The sequence below is a fragment of the Lithobates pipiens genome, unplaced genomic scaffold (assembly GCF_037356315.1).
Source record: "Lithobates pipiens isolate NorthernLeopardFrog02 unplaced genomic scaffold, aLitPip1_a1.2 Scaffold_8, whole genome shotgun sequence".
Lineage (NCBI taxonomy): Eukaryota > Metazoa > Chordata > Amphibia > Anura > Ranidae > Lithobates > Lithobates pipiens.
Window position 1 is genome coordinate 367,777,323 of NW_027507903.1, and position 23,706 is coordinate 367,801,028.

At 44.1% G+C, this 23,706-nt stretch overlaps 1 protein-coding gene across 4 annotated transcripts in view; it reads right to left on the reverse strand.

The window, feature by feature from the left end:
• Nucleotides 1–23,706, reverse strand: part of RUFY1 (RUN and FYVE domain containing 1) — a 341,668-nt gene that overhangs the window by 259,400 nt on the left and 58,562 nt on the right. For all 4 annotated transcript variants that reach the window (XM_077473522.1, XM_077473519.1, XM_077473520.1 and 1 more), the window contains exons 3-4: nucleotides 16,691–16,855; nucleotides 10,083–10,200 (exon numbers count right to left, since the gene is read on the reverse strand). In XM_077473522.1, coding sequence (XP_077329648.1) covers nucleotides 10,083–10,200; nucleotides 16,691–16,847 — 275 coding nt within the window. In that variant the 5' untranslated portion in view covers nucleotides 16,848–16,855. The remainder of the gene's footprint in view (nucleotides 1–10,082; nucleotides 10,201–16,690; nucleotides 16,856–23,706) is intronic.

Sequence of the window (23,706 nt, forward strand, 5' to 3'; positions counted from 1 at the left end):
TATCGGCATCGGCCAGAGAAAAACCCATAACGGTCGACCTCTAGTTACAATTATAACCTGCTCTGTGTCCTGTGATTTACAAAAATGAAAACTGGATTTTTTTTTTTACATAGTTACCTGTAAAATCCATTTCTTGGAGGAGTACATCACAGGACATAGAGGTCGCTCCCCTTTTTTGGGGAATTTAGTGCTTTCTACAAAACTGAAGTACTCCCTGTATAGGATAGGGTTATATAGGGGAAGACTTACTATTTGATTGATCGGCCAGTGTCCATTCACCTATAGGGGGGCATAAACGCAGTTAGTTAAGATTATAACCTACTCTGTGTCCTGTGATGTACTCCAAGAAATGGATTTTACAGGTAAAAGTAGAAAAAAAAAACTTAAAAAAAATAAAATAAAATAATCTGATTTATCTGTAAAATCTCTCTTTCTTGGAGTACCCCACAGCCCCACAGTAGGTTCCTTTTCACTTAGCTGATAAAAACAAGGTGTTTTACTTAACTGTAAGAATCTTACAGGACACAAAGTGTTTTTAGACCATTGGGCTATGCGTTACCTCCAGGTGAATGGCCACTGGTAAATGGGAAAGCTTGATTCAGCCCTGCATAACCTCTCCTACTATTGTCAGCAAGCGATATCTGAGTGAAATAAGGTGGGCAGGACCAGCAAACAACCACCAATATGCCCACCAAGAACCAACATCTTAACAGGAATAAAGAGGTGTCTTTACAGGGGGTCTGGAGGACATTTCAACCAGAGTCGGCATCTGCTGAGGCCTGAATTTCCACCTTATAAAAAATGTAGTTAACGTGCAGAATACCAGATGGCAGCTTAACAAACCTGTTAAAAGGACCGATGCTGAAAATCAAATCAAACTAGCAATTGTGGATCGAGAAACAGCCTTTCCCTTCCAGGAGTCGTCAGGCAACAAGAAAACAATTAGAAAGACAAATCAAGTCTGTGGATGCAAAATAGACTTGTATATCCAGGCAGCAATCTCCATAGGATGTTCTGGAGACGGACAAAAGAAAGGCAACACTAAGTCCCGACAGAGATTAAGAGCTGGAATTATTTTAAGCAAAAAAGGTTCAGAGGTCTCACAACAACCTTGTCTTTGTGGAGTACAAGAGATGGTTTCTTACAGGAAAAAACTACATGCTCAGTCAACCTCCTAATCAAAGCCATAAAAAAGGCAATTTTGCACGAAGGAGGGTTAGATAAATCTCCCAAAGAGCTTCAAAGTGGCCTCTGAAGGACCAATACCACCAGATACAGGCCCTATGGGGTTCAGAGAGCATACCGCTTATACAATGTGCGCCACCCCTTGTACAAAGCCTCTAAGGAATGGAAAGCTAGTGGCCTCTGGAACAGCACAGCCTATGCAGAAACCTGGCTCTTAGTAGTTCTCAGAGCAAAGCACTTATCCAACCCTGACTGAAGGAAGGAAAAGACCTGTCCCACAAAGTATTTCCAGGTATAAAGCTTGTTCTCCTCAAACCTAGTATGTTTTCCACTGGTATACCTTACACTGGCCTCCAGGCCATCCACTGGTTGCTCCTGCAGGAGCAGATCATCCAGGTACCCAAGAATGACAATACCCCAAGCTCACAGGAGAACCAAAACTGAGGCCAGCAACTTCAGGAATACTCAGTGTCCTGGTCAGGCGATAAGGCAGGGCCACAAACTGAAATCTTTTTTGGGGGCCTATTCTTTTTTTATCCATGGTAGTGACGTTAACGCGGTTCCCACAATTTCCTCCTCAAGTTTCACACATTGTTTACTTTCCTTGTTATGAAACAAGTCCACAAGTCCCTTTAATTTTGAAATTTTCTGTTCAACATTTTTAAGTTTGCATTTTCTTCTGTATATAAATTATCCCCATCAATTTCTGTTCGCATTGACTAAAGAACTCCATCCATTCTTCAGTCAAGTGCTGCTCAGTCATTCCATCATTGGGTCCTAAATCCAATCGGAGGCTTCTTGGTTTTATTTTGGCACCAATATACTGTTTCATAGTGGCAATATCCCACCAAGTATGTATCCGTTTATCCATGGAGGTTTTAAGCAATTTGAACAATTGGTCCGTATACACAAGAACTATTCAGCAAAGACTATATAGACCAGACCAATGATCTAATACAAAGATTCCTGGATAAGGGCTACACTTTCACCAGGCTACTGGAGGTTAGACCTAGTGGGGAGAATAAGTAGGGACACACTAGAAACTAAAAACAGAAACAAGAAAGAACCCAAGATATCACTTTTATAACAGGCTTCAATAAGCAGTATAAACATCTAGAGAAAATCTTTAAGACATACTGGCCAATCTCACAGAAAGATCCAACACTTAAAAAAAAAACATTACCCAACGGACTCAACTTAAACTTACCGGAGACCCTGGGCTGACAACCAAAATTAGTCAAAAATATCCCTGATCCCCTTAATCGACCAAGTGCAACCATGCTTGACTTCAAGGGGTTTTATAAGTGCAGAATATGTTTGCCCTGCAGAAGTATTGGTGCAGCACCGAGAAAACAAATTAATTTCAAATCAAACCAAACTAAAGCAATATCCCATTAAAAGTTTTATCACATGTTAATACCAAACATGTGAACTATGTCCAAGAATGTACTTGTGGATACCAGTACGTGGCACGTATGTCCCGGGCATTGGCTATATGGGTTTGAAAATACATTGCCAATGTACGCAATGATTACCCAAAACATAGCGTGTCAAAACATTTCAATATGGTACACAACTGTGATCCATCGGCACTGTCTTTCTATGCTATTGATACAATGGATAGAGACTGGAGAGGTGCAAACAAAATTAAATAAATATCCCAAAATGAATCTAGGTGGATTTTTGAGCTCCAGACCCTCACACCATTAGGGTTAAACATTGGGCTGGTTCTCAATTGCTTCATAACCAATTTTTAATTCTAAGGTTTCCATACAATTTGTATGCATTTTTTTCATTTCTATTTTCATTTCGATTTCATTACATATACACACACACACACACTATATATATATATATATATATATATATATATATATATTATACATATATACACACACACACACATATTATTATATATATATTGGTTTATTTTATCAAATTCCAGTGTGAATGGAGCCTAAGACACAGCTTTTCAGATAGGTGAACCTCTGCCCATCCTGACTTCTGAGACACACTAACTCTAAGATGCTCTTTTTGTACCCAATCCTGTTATGGACCAATTAACCCAATTAGCTGCAAAATGTTCTTCCAGCTCTTCCTTGTAAGTACCACTTACTTCGCCATCTTTTTTGTTGCCTTGTCCCAACTCTCTTGAGATGTGTTAATGCCATCAATTTCAAAGTTGCCATATTTTTTCTACAAATAGTACATTTTCTCCGTTTAAACATTGGATATGTTTTTTCAATTTTTTTTTATTATGAATAAAATATGGGTTCCTCTTGGCCACACCTGCAGAGTAACACAAGTGGGTGGGCCCTACCTGAATAGTGCTGTGGCTGAGTCACGTGTGCACAGAAGATGGCAGCTTACACTACACTCGTAGACTCATACGCACTATGGCCCTGGACCTGTATAGCACCCCATCTGCTAACTCACACGATGCAGCTGCCTGCCAAGGTTAGTGCCCAATTCAGGATCCAGCACAGTTGCAGCGTACTTGGCCATTTACCGATCCTCTCATTGAGGTCTGGGTACATCCCCTCATGGCATAATAATCTGCATGGACCCATCTGGATAACTTAAAGCGGGAGTAAACCCGCTGATGTTTTTTTTTTTTTTTTTTTCTACCTGCAAAGGAAAAGGCATAATGAGCTAGTATGCACCGCATACTAGCTCATTATGAAATACTTACCTTAGAACGAGGCCCCGACATCTGGTCCGATCCACGCCGAGGGAGCTGACATGCTCCCTCAGCGTTTCTTCCGGGTATCGCGGCTCCGGCGCTGTGAGTGGCCAGAGCCGCGATATCGTCACTCCCGCGCATGCGCGCGGGAGATTTCTTCCCGGCAGCTTCCGTAGTCTGCTGGGCTTTCAGCCGGGAATCCCCTGCGCGCATGCGCCGCTGCAGTCAGCGGCGCATTGCGAGGGGAATATCTCGTAAACCGTACAGGTTTAGGAGATTTTTTTTACCTACAGGTAAGCCTTATTATAGTCCCAAAAAGGGCTATACAACCACTTTAAGATGCCCTGCAGCACCAAGGCTCAGCAGCTAATTGCATTTGAGAAAGGTTTCTCCTGGGATGCACAAAATCTATTTCAGCAGAAAGACAGGTCCATAATCTAGAGACACTAGCAAAAAAATTGAGGAAATGCTCAGGAAAAGTGTGGAAGAGGTTACAAAGATCTGGACACTGTCAAGAAGGACGTTCTGACCACCCGGCTGTTTCCAGAAGACCTACCTGCAGTACCCCCAGCAGAAGAGCCAACCGACACACACACAGGTGCGCGTTAACGTAAGTGGGAGCACGCGGATGCGCAAGGGCACATACGGGTGCGCGCTAGCACATACGGGTGCGTGCTAACGCCAATGGGTGCACGCGGGTGCGAGAGGGCACTAATGGGCGCACAGTAACATTGATGAGCGTGCACGAACGAGTGTGTGCGCTTACACGCAGTGTGACGGATCTTGGCGCCAATGGGCCTATTTAAAAGGAATCTGTTACCTTGCCTCCCTGCTGTCTGGTCTACAGCGTTCCCGAGACCTCCTGCTATTATCTTGTCCATTTATCTGCTACCCGTTACACGGCTTGTCTCTGATCAGTCTGTTTGCCGCCTGCCACTGACCCCGGCTTGCCTTGATTATTCTCCTGCCTGCTGCTTTGGTACCGATCCTGCCCACCTGTGTATGACCCGGCTTGCTTACGACTACGCCTTGCCTGCCACCTTGGTACTGTTCCTGCCCGCCAGTGTTCGACCTGACCTGCTTGAGATCCCTACAAGACACCTCCCGACTGCCTCCGCCTACAGCTTCCTGTGTGGTTGCTCCTGCTACTCGGCCACACCATCCTACTGTCTGAGGTCCTCGGCTTTCAGCGTCCCCTCCTGGACTACAGTGCACCTTCCTCTCTGTTCCGGTTTGAGAGTGTTCCTGCTGCTCCTGCTCACCACTGGTCCCAGTTCCAGTCCGCACCTGGATCTTCTTCTGCGAGTCCGGACCAGCCCTTGTGATCCTTTGCACTCTTGAGTCCTTGTCTGCTCTGTCAGGGGTTCTTGAGCCAGAGGAATACGAGAAGCCGCTCCCTGCATCAGTGGGCTCAACCATCAGGTACCTGACAGGACACACTTTGCTATTTACCACTGTCCAATTTTCTGGATGTGGAGCATAACCAAATGGTCTAAAAATAAACTCTCCTGCGTTCTGTGATGTGCGATACAGGGCACTTACACCCCCTTCCTGCCCAAGCCAATTTTCAGCTTTCAGCGCGGTCACTGTTTAAATGACAATTGCGTGGTCATGCTACACTGTACCCAAACATAATTTTTATCATTTGATCGCCTCTGCGTTTTTTATTTTTTTGCTAAACAAATAAAAAAAAAAAGACCTAAAATTTTGAAGAAAAAAAAAGTTTTTCTTTTGTTTGTTATAAAATTTTGTAAATAAGCAAGTTTTCTCCTTCACCGATGGGCACTGATAAGGCCGCACTGATAATGGGCACTGATAGGCAGCACTGGTAGGTGGCACTGATGGGTTATGGGTGGCACTGCTGGCCACTGATACATGGCATTGATAGGCACCACTGACAGGCTTTGGGGATGGGCACCGATTGGCAGCTGCCTGGTGATCTAGGGTGGCATACCTGCTGGTCCAGTGTGGTGGCATCCCTTGTGGTTCGGGCAGCATCCTGGGGGTCCTGGGAGGGCTGCGCTGATAATCACTCGCATCTGAGTGAGGAAAAGCCGTTCAACGGCTCTTCCTGTTTACATCGTGATTGGACATGGCTAATCATGTGGTAAAGACCCTCTGCCAGAGGCTCGATACCGAGATCGGTGTGTCAGATTGATACACCGCACCACCGATCGCAGTGATGCGAGCCTCCAAGGGAGCATGCTAGAGAGTGCTCGTTCTGGAGGGCCGTCATATGATGTCCACTCAGAGCGGGAGCCGCGCCGCCCAGCCATTATTTGACGGCCAGTGGGAAGTGGCTAAAGAAATACATTTTCATCCTGGCAGAACGCATGTGATCTGATAAACGCCCTGTGTTTGCCTAGGTTGTATCTTTTTTCCATTATGTTTCTCTCTTTTTTTCCCCTCCCATCTCATAGAGAAATTTTAGCAATGATATTATTCTTGTATGCCCCAAAATTACTTTACTGCACATCTATTGCTGAAGACAGATTGTATAACAAACTGTACAAACATTTCAAGATAGATACAAACAGGGAGGATCCATCTATTTATTCTACAGCTCTCATGCTATCAGAAAATAACTGAACTGACTTCTAATTTTCCACGATGGTGCTTGCACATGGCAGCCTATAAACAGGAGGTGAGGCAATCTGCATCATACTGATGGGTACTTCCTAGACATGAAGTTCAGAAGGGATGCAACATTTGTTTGAAACCGATAGATGTAAAGGTGGTTATTAAGAAAAGATACAAACTAAAGAGTGTAAATTGAAAAGTGTATCTGGACAATGCCTTGCCTGTTCAATGTGCAACTGAAACCTTATAATAAGACATTCAAAAGGTAATTATTCAAGCAGCTAACCACTCTCTGGGTGTACGTTTATTAAAAGGGAGAAGTTTTCGGTCAGGTCAATTCTCGGCAGTTCTCAGAGGAAAATGATCTCCTCTGCAGCCCGTTTATGAATCAGGGAACTTCTGTTCTCAGAGGGAGAACAGGGGAGAAGTTTTCCCTCTGAAAACAGCTGAAAATGTTTGTAAAATGGGGTAGGCTGCCTGTAATCCCGTGAGATTACAGCGCAGCTGATTTTAAAAAGTGAAACCAAAGTTTAAAAGAGCATGTATAGACAAATGAGAACTAAATATCTATCTATCTATATATGATAGGATACATACAGACACAATTGTGTGTTGTGATGAGAAGTCGAAAACATGTTCTCTGCGCCTCATCTCAGCTAAAGATAAACCGGAACCCACGAGAGATTACCTGTGATCATGAGGGCCACGGCTTTTCTCAGTTTCATAAACAGACATGGAAGCATGAAGATACATCCTCAATTCCCAGAGGAGACTATTGAATGTTTTATGGGTTGCAGGCAAGGATAATTGGATAGGATACAGGACTCAAAAGCTGCCCATACATTGTGCAAATTTAGGCCAGTTCATAAAATGGCTGAAATTCACTTAGTGGAGGCCCTGTCAGCCCACTCCTGTCTGACATCAATACTGAATAAAGCAAGAAAAAAAAAAAAAAAAACACACACACACCACACACAACTATCATTGTATGGCTCTTAAAAAAATAAAAATAAAAAAAATAAAAAGTTTAAGAACAAGCTCTCACCTTTTATGTCACCCATTGTGGCCCACCAGCAATGCTGCCCCCATGCTGTCTCATTTCAGCCACTTCCTGTCAACATGCAAGCACTTTAGAAATATTTGTCTAGCATTTCTAAGGGCAGGTTTGCTGATGGTGACGAAAAAAGAAAAAGCCAGAGCAAGGAACATTAGGTATGGCTACTCAGACTCCAAAGAGACTGCGTGTGATCGGATGACAACACAGAAGAAAAGGCACAGAACATTGTAATGCTACAACAGGGAATGTCAGCATAAAAACGTTCAATGCAGGATAATCTAGTATTTACAAAACTGCAGATTTTTTTTTTTTAAAGAAACTCAACGTGCTGAATGATAGGCAGCTGAGGATCTGTCTGGAAGGAGGGAGAAAAAATTGGGCTGGAATGGAGGTAGACCATTCAGACGCCATGTGTGCCTGATCAACTCGATGCATGGCTCAGTGTGGTCCTCTGGCACTGGAGAAAGCCGCGAAAGTACGTACGGATGCATTACCAAACTAGCTTGATCTGTGGTGGTGGTCAGTGGTGGCGGTCAGTGGTGGCACAAAGGAAACCATAAGCCTTGGCAGACCTCGTCCCAGTCATGGGAATGGAGCACTGTTAGTAGAAGTCTGCTGGAGAAGCTGAGGCTGAAGCCACATATGTCAGATGTAGCAAAGGATTACGGAGTGATATCTTCGCTAAAGGAACGTATGAAAAGAGCTGTCCAGAATGAATGCAAGGTTAAGAGGAATGTGGTCACAGTGGGGGGGGGGGGGGGGGGGGGTCTCACCCACAGAGGGGAAGCAGGGCTTCATAAGTTGAAAAAAACAAAGATACTACTTGGCAAAAAGGATGCTCTCTAAAAGGGATTTAAACCATTCTGACACAGTTTGATATAGTAAAGTCAGCAGACAACATAGGACAAAGTTACTCCAGGTAATTCAAACTAGGATCTCAGAAGGCAATTTAATTGTCAGGTAAATAAATCCCAGAAGGCAATAACACCATCAAGCTGTTTCATAGTATGCTTGATAAGGCATCTACAGTGGGGAGAGACCACAGTAGTATATTCCTTTTCAAAAGGGAAAAAAAACTTCAACACATGCTTAGGAGTGAGCCAGGATCCTACAGAGTGTTTCCAGTCTTCAGAGAAATTACCTAAACAGGTGTAGCAAGAGGGATGTTATAACTGTGGAAGAGCCCAAAAACCTAGGCCTAGCAGGCTGATCCACTATACGCAGGGTAGATTCTCCCAAAACTGGAGAGTGCAAAATCTGGTGCAGCTCTACATAAAAACCAATAACCAGTTACCTTTTTTCTCTGTCAAAGCTTAACCACTTAAAGACCAGCCACCGCAGTTATACTGCGGCAGGTTGGCTCCTCTGGGTGAATCGCCACAACTGTACGTCAGCCGCTTTAAGATCTGTAGGGGGCGGCGTGATGCCCGAGCCGGTGCGCAATGCCCGTCGCCCCTCTGAGATCACTCCTTACAGAGACAGAATGGAGATCTATCAATGTAAATAAATAGACAGATTTCCATTCTGTCAGAGGAGGCAGATATGCTGCTCCTACTGATTAGGTGCAGCGATTAGTCTCCTCCCCCAAGCAGTCCTATCCCCCACAATTAGAAACACTCCCCAGACAACACACTTAAGCCTTGATCGCACCCTAGTGTTAACCCCTTCCCTGCCAGTGACATTTATACAGTTATCAGTGGTTATTTTTAGCTCTGATCACTGTATATATGTCAATGGTGCGAAAAATCTGTCCAATATGTCTGCTGAAATATTACATGTAACAGCTCCCCTAATATAAAGGGGGTTAACGCCGTTTACGATGTTCCCTCTTCTGGACACACATCCACTCGCTGCCAATATCCACAGCTAAACGACCCTTTCCTATAGGAGCCGACCCCTCTGGCAAAGAGACGAGACGCACTCTGTCCCTTCTGTAGTAGGAATGAATTTATTAAAAACCAACATTGTATTTTTATACACAATTCAAGGCACATGCTTTAACATGAACAAGAGCCCAGCTCCACCCACACATCCCAAGACGTCTGCTAGGCTTCAAACGATCCCACCCAATACACATCTTTTCACAAAGGGTTAGCAGCCAGTCTGTCTGGCACTTTACAATACACACAAGGATAGACTTAAATGAACAATAGAAATGCAAAACAACTTAATTCCTCACAGCAATGACACTTAACCCTCACATACAGTATACATCCAATTTATACACAATGTATTATACAGCCTTGAATATGGCTATCACAGACCATATCGGGGGTTTCTTTTATTCACCCTGTGTCCAAAGTGACCCCACTGTCACATTACAGTACCGCTAAAAATTGCAGATCACCGCTATCACTAGTAGGAAATAAAATAAACATAAAAATGCCATAAATCTATCCCCTATTTTGTAGATGCTACAACTTTTGCTATGAGCAGGTATTTTTCTTTCATATCAATCACATAAAAAAAGGCTATTTAACATATTTAACAGATCAATAGAGGATAAGAGAGAATAAGAAAAGTTCACAAAAACGTAGCATTGGTCAAATCCTTTAGATCCTTATTTAGATCACTTACTTTATTTCAGGAAGATTTTTTATGTTTTCAAAAATATCAGATGATTCAGGGCAAAGTTTTTCCACCAGTTCCAGCGGACCAAAGAACGATTTATGTTGCCCAATAAAGCTCTTCTTAACTGTAAAAGAATAGTAATACTGTCCTTATAATTTAAATATTATAGCCACAATGTATTAACAACACAAAATTTGTGTACCTTCCGTTCACACCATAAATTACACATGAACATGCCGTACATTCCTGTGCAATTCACTTGCGATCTGGGTGCAGTGTAATTTCAGACCATTCATTTGAATGTGCTAAAATTGCACTTGACCGCACCAAAAGTAGTGTAGTAATATTTTAAAAAAAATGTTACTTGTATTTGGGGTATTATTAAAAAGTAGAACTAAATTCATCCTCTCTATTGGCCCTGTTTACTATTATCATTGAAAGAAGACCACACATTTTCGGTTGTCCCCCAAAAAAGTAATAGCGTGGAAATCTTCCAATGGGGACACTAGTTCTAGTGGCCGGGGTGTCCCAAAGGAATTCCTTTAATTTGCAGGGATTTTCTCTCACTTTCTGTTTGGCTATGGGACATGAAGTGAAGCAAAACCTCTGCAATGGGACACAGATGGCAGGATTTTTTTTTTTGTGCACTATCCAAAATGAAAAACAAAAAAACACACTTTTGCCCATAATTCTACTTTAAGGCTCCATGCGCATGAGACGCCAGGGCAAACTCTGCTGAACAAGTTTTAAAAAGCAGAAACCTGCGTTTAAAAACGCACATTTTGCCGCATTTTCATGCGTTTGCATCTATAAGCCTTTGTAAAGATAGCATATAGACCCTCCCCAAGAGCGGAAAGCATGCATTATTAACTATTTCTGCCATTTTGATCAGAGTGAATGGGTGTTCAACATGGAAACATGGTGGGGGGGTTGGGGCTGACTAGACATTGGTATGCAGGTTTTTCTTTGTGAAAAATAGACATTGCTATGCTTTGGTCAGACTAGGTGGAGTCACTGATTAGATTAGAAATTGGATGAAGGGTTGGGGCAAAGAAGTGGAGGCATTTCTCATTGTTTAAGCTACCTAAAAAAAAACTTTTTTTTATGGCATTGCATCAGTGAGTATATATGGTCTATGAATGATCTAAAGTAATTACAACATTTTAAACAATTTTTTTTTTTGTATTTTTTATTTAACATCATATGCCTGAGTTTTTTGGTCCAAAAAATTGGGTTCCTTTAAAAACGCTTATAAACGCAAATGCGGGTGCTGCGTTTAGCCTTTTTTTGCGTTTGAAACGTGGAAAAGCAAAGTGCCTGAACCCATTTTTTTGCTTCTGGAAAAACGAGGTTAAATGCAACTGCCTAAAAATGGGAAAAAATTAGACCGTGTACATGGACACATAGGATAACATTGCATGAGTTCAGGGGCAGTTGAAAAAAAGTGTCTGAACACACGTTTAACAGCGTCTCGTGTGCATGGGGCCTAAGTTAACACAGACAACCGCTGCAGTGAAGGAAACGTGCATGGAACGCAGGTTTCCTGCACAACATTCTTGAAAACCTTAGCATTGCATTAACGGACATTATTAAGGGAATATATCAAAACTGGAACAGACAGAATCTGGAGAAGCTGTCAATGGCAGCCAATTGGCATAAGTCTTCTGTTGCCGGGAATTATTATTGCTTTTTTTTTTCCCTTTTTAATATGCATAAGAGCTCTAGGAGGGCCTATTCTGTGAAGCTGTGGGAAGTTTTACTTATAAATATTTATTTTTGGTGGTTCTCTATTGGCTGATTTTAGGTCACGTGCATCCTGTAAGCATGGCATATACCGTACCCATCATGCTGCCAGCCACTACATTGTATACACGGTCTCACACTTCAACCCATGTACTGTGTATTATAAAAATCAGCTTCAAATCAACCAGTCAATTTGCCAGGGTACATTTTAGGGCTTATTTACACCTAGTGCTTGCTCAGCTTAGACTTATAAGTTTGCACACACATGGATGATCTTTGGGCTCATTCACATCTGCGGCAGCCCCGTTCAAAAGCAATTTGTATTGGATTGCTTTTCAGGGGCATTTTGACAGAGGATGAAGAGGCGATATGTCATCTCCTTACTACACGATGTAACCCTGAGAATGTTGTGCCACCCCATCTTACTCATGAGCATTGCATGTGGTTTCTGAACAGTTGCAGCATGGCCCCATAGACTTACATGGGTTGCATTTGGCAGCAACAAATGTGTAATCTTTGCTGCAGCTGCATCATATGTACAGCCCTGAGTGTTTGCATGTATGTTACGTCAAACGTACTTAGCCATAGCCACATTATTTACAGATCGCTATGAATTAATAAACTACTAGTCCTGTCTGCTGCCAGGCAAACAGACTTGTAGTTCTCAATGGAATACGAGGACTCCGTGCACTCGTAATCCATTCACATTTCCTTCAGCATTCCAACCGAAAACACATACAGCGGCATACCTCCCAATCGTCCTGGATTTGCAGGACTGTCCCGGGACTTGATGCAAGTCCCGGCAAATGATGGCTTTGTCCCGGAGTGTAGCCGCTCCAGTGGCTTGCCCACCTTGCAGCTTGTGTGGGTGTCTGGAGTCCCACATGCCGCAAGCATTGCTGTGTAAATGTGACAGGCAGCTGATGGTGAGAGACGGCTGCCTTACACACACAGGCTTGTGTCTGAACCCGAATCCTCGGCTCTGCTGCTTTCCTTCATACAGGAGAGGGATGCTGAAAGGAGTGGAAAGGATGGCAATTGCACCCTGGCCGCTCGGATGCCCGAAAGAGGATGCAAACCTGCCCCCAGGCACCTGTATAGTTCTGATCGGGACCGTCCAAGTCTGGTCTTCCCTCTCACCTCGTTGTCCCGATGAAGAGCTCTACCCACTGATCGCTGGACTCAAGAGCGGAGAGTCAACCTGAATGTACCTGGATGGGGGTGTAAGAGTAAAGGGGGGGAATAGACTGGGGGGGGATTATTGCAAGGAGGAGGAATGGGGGGGTGGGGATTTGTGCTAGGAGGGTGTAGGGGGATTTTGGTTAAGAGAAGCAATTGGGGGGGGGGGGGATTTGAGCCCCTGTCTTCTGTCCTTCTGACCCCTGTACCCTGCCCTACTGACCTCATTTTCTATCCTGCTGACCCCTGTACCCTTGCCCCACTGACATCTGTACCCTGCCCTATTGACCCAGTCTTCTGTCCTGCTGACCCTTGTACCCTGCCTTACTGAATCCCTATCTTCCATCCTGCCGACTCCTTTACACTGCCCTACTGACCCCCTGTTCTCTGCCCTGCTGATCCCCATCTTCTGCCCTTATGGCCCCTTTCCTCTGTCCCACTGACCTCCGTACCCTATCCTGCAGACCCCTCTCCTCTACCATGCTGACCCCTCTGCTACCCTACTGACCTCCTGTGCTCTGTCCTACTCTGCCCTACTGACCTCCTGTCCTTTGTCCTTCTGACCCCTGTACTATGCCCTACTGAGCTTGGTTTTCCATCCTGCTGACCCCGTTCTCTGCCCTGCTGATCCCCATCTTCTGCCATTATGATGCCTCTCCTCTGTCCCGCTGACCCCCATACCCGTCCTGCAGACCCCTCTCCTCTGCCATGCGTAACCACACTCCTTAAGCCCCCACTGTTAAGAGTTTGGCCATATGCACATTTTGCTGTATATGTTCGGCCATATGCACAAATCACTTTCTCCCTCGAGTGTCCCTCATTATTTTAAAGTTCAAAAGTTGGGAGGTATGTACAGAGGTACAGGTAAAAAGTTGGAGGGAGAATGTGCAGGAGCCTGACATTGCACGCACGGATCCACTGATCACAGGTGCAACGCTTTCCAGGTTTCTGTAGGAAAAAAAATAATGAATGCATTTTTTCCTGGAAAAATATGTGCATTATTTTTTCCTAAAAAGTTAACTTATCCTTTAAAAGCAGACTACCTTCACTTGTGGGCAACACGCACCTGTCTCCAATCAGCCTCTTCCAATGGAATGCCTGTTCTGAGCAATAAGAGACACAGTTTCAGGTTTGCTCCCTGACACTTTTCATGCGACAGACCACACTTCTGTCACAGCACACTCCATTGTACATAATATAATACAGACTACTGAGCTGTGTAAAACTATACTTTATACATACCCCAAACTACCACACCATGTATACTATGTTGCACATTACATAATCCAAACTCACTACTATGCACAATGTATATATCAGCTATTGTAAACTTCTACACTGTGATGCACTTAATTTAATCTGCTGCATTATCTACTGTGCCTGGGTTCCCAATATTGCGAACACAGACAACACATGCGATTTGCATTTGCACTGCTGTGCCGATCACATACGAGGTCTCTACAATGCGAGTTCAGCCACAGTTGTATAGCTGAACACTGGATTTGCATTATAAAAAAGGTGCAGGAACTTTTTTCCCGCACTGGAATCAGATCACATGGGTGTTCACACCCATGCGATCTGATCCTGTCCAAAACCACATTTCGCACTGATCTGTGAACCGATCTGGGGGTGTCATTAACATTGTATTGACACCCGCAGCGGTTTGCAGAGGGCAGTGTGAACTGACTGCGGAGAGATGCGATGGAATCACACTAGTCCCCGCACCACTATAGTGTGAACCCAGGCTGTATGACAGACTCCAGACATCTCCATTTGTACACTGTGCTGCAAGTTACATATTCCAGAAGACTTTAACCGGTATGTTGTGCTGTATATTAAAAGCTCAGACCTTTCTATTGTGTTCACTTTACTGTAAGCTGCATACATCACTCTGCTCTCATTCTACACTGAGTTTGTCTTTATCTACTCCTTTCTGTACAATGTGTTTTATATTCTATATTATATATTTCGGATGGCTCAACTCTTTGCACTGTGCTAAAACATGCTGCAATCATTTTAGGATTACAAAATAAAAAATTACAACTGTTATCACATACAAAACAGTGAATAACGTGATTAAAGTAAATACACAAATATCAGTATAAATTCCTCTGTGAATCAATGGTATTGTTCCTTAATACACCCCGTGCCTGATCGTTAAGCACTGCAATTATCCACCAAGCAAAATGCCTACTCACCTCTGTGTAAGTAAACAGCTGCTCTAATCACAGCCCAGGTAAATGGCTCCACTCCTTCCCTCATCCTCAATGAAATATAGACTCCTGTCCTCACAGGTATCCTCAGATCATATATAGATCAAAGCAGAAAGGACAGACATAGTGTATGTGCGTCATGTGGTTCACCACCTCGCTTAGTGCAACTCCGGTAAAACATCACACAGCTCTACTACTCCCCTAGACGCGTGTGGACACATGGTAGGGCTTCTTCATTAGGGTATTGAAGGATAAGAACATTGATTCACAGAGGACTTCGTACTGATTTTTGTGTATTACTTTTATCACATTATACACGATTTTGTATGGGATTACATGATTATCATTTTTGGTTGCTACACTAAATTTTATTTTGTATTCATTATTTGAAGTGTTGTGAAAATCACTTACACACTGGTTGGCTGGTCAGCCTTACATTTAGATATACCGTATTTATTGGCGTATAACACGCCCTTTTTGTCCCCTTAAAAGAAGGGGGAAATAGTGGGTGCGTGTTATACGCCGATGCCTGTTCCGCCGATTGTGAGCGGAGCAAGTGCCGCCTAGTATACTCGACTTTGTGAATGTTGGTGGCGCTCCTCCTGTCCCCTCAGTGGAGCGGAGATCGGTGCTAATTTTAAATAATCAACCTGCCTGGGCAAGGCTGCAATGATACAGGTCAAGGATGCAATGACGGACAAGGCTGCAGATGGACACTGATAAGGGCATTTAAAGTGGTTGTATACTCACATTTTTAACTTTTACCTACAGGAAAGCCTATAAGGCTTACCTGTGGGTAAAAAAAAAAATATCTCCTAAACCTGTACGGTTTAGGAGATATTCCCCTCGGTATGCGCCGCTGACTGCAGCAGCGCATGCGCACAAGGGGACTCTCGGCCTGAAAATCCGGCAGTGGCCGGCCGGCATGAAATCTCCCACACGAATGCGCGGGAGTGAAGATATCGCGGCTCCGGCCACTCACAGCGCCGGAGCCGCGATACCCGGAAGAAACGCCGAGGGAGCATGTCAGCTCCCTCGGCGTGGATCGGGCCAGATGTCGGGGCCTCGTTCTAAGGTATGTATTTAATAATGAGCTAGTATGCGGTGCATACTAGCTCATTATGCCTTTTGCTTTGCAGGTTTAAAAAAAAAAATAAAAAAAAATTTGCGGGTTTACTACCGCTTTAAAAAGTTATTTTCCTTAAAATTCCCTCCTAAACTTGGGGTGCGTGTTATACGCCGGCACATGTTATATGCCGTTAATAAGGTAATTTTTATTTTTTTAATTATTAAAATTTATTTTTTAGTTCACAAAATTTTTTTGCCGATTGTTACAACTTTCTTTTATTTCATCATTTTAGTATTGTTCTATTATAAGACAGAAATTATTCATACCTGCGAAATAGGTTTTGAACAGTAATTTGTGGTAAAACAGTGTAAACATCAAACAATTTACTGTTTCGTATTACAGATATTTACCTTTTAATCCATGCTTCAAGCAATGTTCCATTATGCAAAAAAATTGTTGTAATGGTGGGTATTCAGAATCCACACTCCGACCTAGATTAAGAGCAGACTGTATCAGCACTTTTATGCTGATCTTCATCATGTTCATCAAGTTGGTGCGTTCATCCATCTTCTCGCCTATAAGAGATGCATATGTTTAAAATAAGATCTGTTAAAACGGAAAGAAAGAAAGAAAGAAAGAAAGAATCACCATATGCATGATTGCTGGGGAGAAAGATAATAGGCAAGACTAAATGCCCCTAGGTTTCTGGGTTCTTCAGCATTCTTTTAGACATCTGAAGGTTCTTGCAAGTGCCTCTAGGTACCTACATATTATGCATGGGCCGAATTTATTTTATCTTTTTTTATTCACATGTAAATTTTCCTTTTATCCTGATTAAATTTTTTTTATAAAAATTACCCCACTGAACAGATCGATATCAGAAATAAATATACAAATAATACTATTAAAATTACTTTACTATGCTAAATGTTTCTTGAAAACCTTTTTACTGTATGTATCAAATAGGTTTAGTGTAGGATTTTCTGTACTGCTCTACACACTAAAATGAAAAGAATACAAAACTAGAATTGTAGCTTTCTTCACTAATCCTAGTAACAAAATGTCTTGAAGTTAAAAAATTTATTTTTTTGACCATTTTTACTAAAGGTTGACAGCTGTAAACTTAAAGTGTATGAAAAAACATTTTTTTTTTTTTTTTTTAAGGATACAGATGGGAAGGGTTAAAACCCGACAGATTTTTTTTTCCTTCTGCTGTGTGTGGTACATTGGGGAAACTTCTATACTTCCTGTCCCAGACAAAGTTAGTGAAAAAATGCAAAGAAAGCATATCTTGGACAGGTTTAACACAGCATTATTACAGACAACAGACATAGTCACACCAATACGCAGTGCACCCACCCTCAAAAACAAACAATGTGGGCTGGTTTAACCACTTGACAACTGGGCACTTAAACACCCCTCGTGACCAGACCAATTTTCAGCTTTCGGTGCTCTCACATTTTGAATGACAGTCATGTAACACTATACTCAAATTTTTTGTCCTTTCTTCCCTACAAATAGAGCTTTCTTTTGGTAGTATTTTATCACCTTGGGGTTTTTTATTTTTTGCGCTATAAATGAAAAAAAAGACCGAAAATTTTGAAAAAAATAAAATAAAAACACATTTTCTTTGTTTCTGTGATAAAATATTGCAAATTATTCATTTTATTTTTTTTCATGAATTTTGGCCACAATTTATACTGCTAGATATCTTTGGTAAAAATAACCCAAATTAGTGGATATTATTTGGTCTTTGTGAAAGTTAGAGAGTCTACAAGCTGTGGTGCGAATCGCACAAAATTGATCACATCTGATGTACTGGTGGCCTATCTCATTTCTTGTGACCCTAACAAGTCAGGAAAGTACAAATACCCCCCAAATGACCCCTTTTTTGAAAGTAGACATTCCATTGTATTTAGTAAGAGGCATGGTGAGCTTTTTCGGTGTTATTTTTTTTTCCCACAATTCTTTGCAAAATGAAGACTCCTCCTGAGTATTATGATACCACATGTGCGGGACTTTTCCACAGCCTGGCCACATAGAGAGACCCAACATGCAGGGAGTGCCATCACGTGTTCTAGGAGCATAAATAACACATCTAACTTGTTGACTACCCATTACACTTTTGAAGGCCCTGAAGCACCAGGACAATGACACTGACGTGGCACTGATACGTGGCACTGATGACAGATACCACTAATACGTGGCACTGATGAAAGATGGCACTAATACGTGGCACTGACATGTGACATTGGTGACACTGATAACAGATGGCACGTGACACTAATATGTGGCACTGATCACAGATGGCACTGATATACATGGCACTGGGGACAGATGGCACTGGGGACAGATGGCACTGGGGACAGATGGCACTGGGGACAGATGGCACTGGGGCAAATGGCACTGGGGCAAATGGCGCAGGGGACAGATGGCACTGACAGGTGGCATTGGGGTAAATGGAGCAGGGTACAGATGGCACCGACAGGTGGCACACTGGGGACAGACTGCACTGGCACACTGGGGACAGATGGCATACTGGGGACATTACTTACGGCTGCTGCAGCCGTTCATCTCTCCCTCCTCACACGCTGTCTGTGTGAGGAGGGAGAGCGGCGTCGACAGATGATCTCATATGTTTACATACGAGATCATCTCTCATTGGGCACGCCGATCTCGCTGTAAACGGCCGCTGTGATTGGCCGTTTACAGCAATCTGTGACTAGCTGTGTCCCCCGGCACAGAACTTCCCCGATGCGTGCTCCCGGGAGCACGCATTGCGGAAGTAAACAGGAGGACATCCAGGGACGGCCTCCCGGCAATTGGCATCCGCTCTGCAGCCGTCTTTCGGCTATAGAGCGGACGCCTAGTGGTTAATGACTTTCTTACATCACTGAAACAAGAGCGCAGAAGAGCTGAAGAAGCTCAACAATGGAAAACTACAAATTACTCACTACAAAATATCATAAAGCTGGCCTTTCTTCCCCTCCCCCCCCCCCCCGCCTCCTCTGCTCTTGGCTGGGCGGTCGGGTGCTCACTGACCTGGCTATGGGGGTTGTTCCCCCCCATGGGCCACGCCACCCAGGGTTGGCCTCTCCGTACCCCCCAGGGACAGTCACGTGCTTGATGTCATTCTCCGTTTATGCTACGGGCAGTTGCGATGGCCATGGTTCGCCTTGAGTGTGGAGTTGGGGGTCCTATATTCATTCAGTCTAAGGGTACAATCTGCTGGGTGCCGCTGTGGAGGGGATGCAGTACTGGTTTTTTTTTTAGCTTTAGGACATGGGGCACCGTTAGTTATGATTGTTGTTACGCTCTGTTATTTACACTCTGTTTGGCGTGTATGCTCTCCTCTAAATATAGGGTTCTCCAGGGCCTGGTCTCCTGCATCTCCAAAAGTAGTGAGAATTGCTTTTACGAAATCTCTGATTTTCACTGAAAGTCCCAACGTTCCTTTCACCCCCCATTAGGGTAGGCCCTTGTGTGGACACCTCGAGTGCCCAAACAGGGGACCGCAAGATTTAACTGCAGTAACTACTCACACTCCCCCTCCCCCGCTTTCTTTGCTCACCCCTTCCTCTCCGCAGTGTCCCTCTCCCCCCTCCCCCTTATCGTTTCTACGGTCTCCTTACCCTCTATACTCTCTCTCTCTGTGTGGTGGTCCTCCATCGTGGGGGGGGGGGGGGGGGGGTCTCCGGGGCTGGGGTTTGGGTGCTAATCCACCGGTGGTCGTGCCAGTAGACAAGATGGGCCTCCTCAAGGTCACCTCCCTGAATGTGCGTGGCCTAAACACGCCTGAGAAGCGGTCACAGCTTTTGACCAACTTGCGAAAGGCAAGACGTAGGTGGCGTTTCTTCAAGAGACGCACTTTTGTGCTGGCAGCATACCCAGACTTACCAATGGGGCTTTTCCGCTGGCCTACCAGTGTGTCTCCGGGGCTCCAAATCGAAGGGGGTGAGTATCCTGGTGGCGAAATCGGTGCCGTGGTAGTTCGAGGCACAGTGGGCGGATGCGCAGGGCCGTTTCCTCCTACTGAAGGGAAAGGTGTTTGGCAGGCAGGTCACCTTTGCCAGTGTATATTTCCCAAACACAGACCATCCGCAATTCCTGCGGAATTTCCTCCCTGAACTTTTGGAGTTTGCGGAGGGGGATGCTGGTCTTTGGCGGAGACCTTAACTTTGCCATGGACCCAGCTCTCAATGTGTCTAGGGGGGCAACCCATCTGTCTTATGCACGTTTAAAGCATCTAAAATCGGATCTCCACACGCTGCGCCTGGTTGACCCATGGCGGCTGTTGCATACCCAAGACAGAGACTACACACATTTTTCTCGCAGGTGCACCACACTTATTCCCCATTGGACTACCTGTTGGTGTCACACAAAGATCTGCCTTTAGTGGTGTCCACCTCCATTGATGTAATTTCATTCTCCGATCATGTGCCGGTTCCCCTAACCTTGCAGTTGGGTAGTATGTCGCTACCCCCGCCGTCATGGAAACTTAATGAGGCCCTACTTTTTTTTTTAATTTAATTGTTTTTTTATTGAAAAAGAAATTTAACTTGTACATACATAAATAAAACATGGTTTTGCTTACATAGAGGGGGTATACATATCAGACAAAAATACCGAGTTTTTCTTCCAAAGAAGCTACTTAACGCCAATGACGTAGTCATATCTGTCCCTCTAATTATCGCTAACGCCCCTATACGGCTAACCCCTCCTCCCCCCCATACCCGTTCTTCGAACACACGCTGCTAAATCAAAACAAACTTATTTGGATAGCCGATAACGAAGTGGCGAATCCATTCTGGGACAGAAATAAGGAGCTTCCAGTAGGCTCCCAGACCGCCCCCGACCTGAGACCAGTAGGTGCACTCTAGGTCCCATCCTCCACTATCTCATCTAGGGGGAAGCCGATGTCCCTCAACCATGGATTCCATAGCAGCTTGAATTTTTTAAGGTTATTTTGTCTAATATACATTGCCCGTTCGCACCAAATTATAGAATTGATGGCATTTATCCATGCTTGCAGTGCTGGAGGATTCTTTGCCTGCCAATTCATCGCGATTAAGCATCTGGCTTGGTACAGGCATCTTAATATAGATGTTTTTGTTGCAGCAGAGATTCCACCCCTTTCCATAATCCCTAATAGACAAGTCCTAGCTTCAGGTTCTAAGGTGGTGTTAAAAATTCTATTTATTCTGTGCACAATTTCTATCCAGTACTGATATAGTTTTGGGCACTTCCATACCATATGGAGCAGATCTCCTGGTGCTCTACATCTAGGGCACTCCCCGTTAGACTTACTGCTTATCCTCCGCATTTTTTTGGGGGTATAGTATGCCCTATATAGGAAGAGCTTATGGGACATACGCTGTGATGGGGAGATAGACACCAAATTCCCCTGTGCTAGGATCTCGTCCCATTGTTCCTGCTCAATTGGTCCCAAGTCTTCCTCCCATCCCCTCCTGCTCTTATCCGGTCCTTCTCCATTCAAAACTTTATCCCTAAGTTTTGTATACAAGCTAGAGATCTGGCCCTTTGTTTGTCCTTGCTCGAGAAATCTCTGTAACAAGGGGTTCTTTGTCCTCTCAATAATAAGTGTGCCATACTGTGAATGTATCCCATGCCTCACTTGCAAATATATATAAAATGTTTTATTGGAGATGCCGTATTCCTGACGGAGGTCTTCGAAAGATTTCATAGTGTTCCCCTGGTAGAGATGCACCAGTCTTCTAATCCCCCTCCTCTCCCATTCCTGGGACCGGGCTTTACAGTTTAGTTCGGCCAGTTCTCCGTTGTTCCATAGGGGGGTATACTCCGTTACCTCCCATAGGCCAAGAGTTGCTTAGCTATCTGCCATACTTTCCTCGCCAAGGCATTGGTGGGGCATTTACAAGCAAATGAATTAGCCTCCAGAACTTCAACTAGAGTTCTATGATATGCATTATTAATCATCAATTTATGATTTGGACAGCCACCCTCTTCCAGTCCAGCCCCAGTCAAATGCTGGAGCTGGGCTGATAGAAAGTATGTTCTTAAATGTGGCAACGCTACTCCTCCCTTTTCCACCGGGAGCTGCAGCGTCCGCAGCCGAATCCGAGGCGGTCGCTTTTTCCATATTAATTCTCAAATTAATTCCTCCAGTCTGTTAAACCATTTCTGGTTAATCCAGACTGGGGAATTGTGGAGAATATATAGGATCTGTGGCTGCCAAATCATTTTTACTAAATTACAACGCCCCGCCACCGACAGGGTAAGGCGACACCAGCTATTAACCTTCTGTTTCAGCTTTGCCAATAATGGTGCCAGATTCTCCTCAACATACTGGTCTATCTCTCTGGGAATCCAGACACCCAAGTATTTCAGCTTGGGTACCACTTCTAGTCCCTCAACTATAGACGATGTTTGGTCTTCAAACTCCGATAGTGGCATAAGGGCTGATTTACTCCAATTGATGACCAAACCTGATTGCTGCCCAAATTCATCCATCAGCCGTACTACCCTATTCAGAGTGAGGCGCACATCGTCAAGGAAAAACAAGACGTCATCTGCAAACAAAGCCAGCTTCTCCTCCTCTAGTCCGCGTTGGAATCCCCGGATGTCTGAGCGTGTTCTCGCCATCACAGCCAGGGGTTCCATAGCTAGCACGAACAGGAGGGGAGACAGCGGGCATCCCTGTCTCGTACCTCTTTCTAGGTAGAACACTTCAGAAAATAGGGTCCCCATTTTAATCTTGGCCCTGGGTCCCCTATATAGTAGTTTTACCCACTGGATGAATTGGGGGCCAAAGCCGAAACGTTCTAATACACCCCAGAGGTAGTCCCACTCCAGGGTGTCGAAAGCCTTGGCGGCATCCAACGCTAGTATGGCACCTGGGTTGTCACTATCTCTAGGTATTTGTAGGTTTAGAAAAACCCTTCTAATATTAGTATTAGTTGTTCTGCCTGGGACAAACCCAGACTGGTCTGGGTGTATTAATTTATGTATACAACTATTTAACCGAATTGCTAGGGCCTTGGCTAGAATTTTTGTATCTGAGCATAGCAGAGATATCGGACGGTATGACGAGACCTCATGTTGGTCCTTCCCCTCTTTAAGGATTAAAGTGATATTAGCCTCGCTCATTGAAGCGGGGAGTTCCCCCGCCTCTAATGCATAGTTTAACGTTTCCAGTAGTGCCGGGATCAGCTGTTCGCTGTATCGCTTATAAATTTCCACTGGAAGGCCATCGGGACCAGGAGATTTACAATTGGGCATACTATTCATTGCACCTTTTAGTTCTTCCAAAGTAAGTGGTAGATCTAGATTCAATTTATCCTGGTCTGAAAGCACGGGAATATCTGTTTGCTGCAAAAAGATAGTGTCCAGAGCCTCCCGTCCCTGTGTGGTTGATTTATATAAGGTTCTGTAATAATCACCCAGC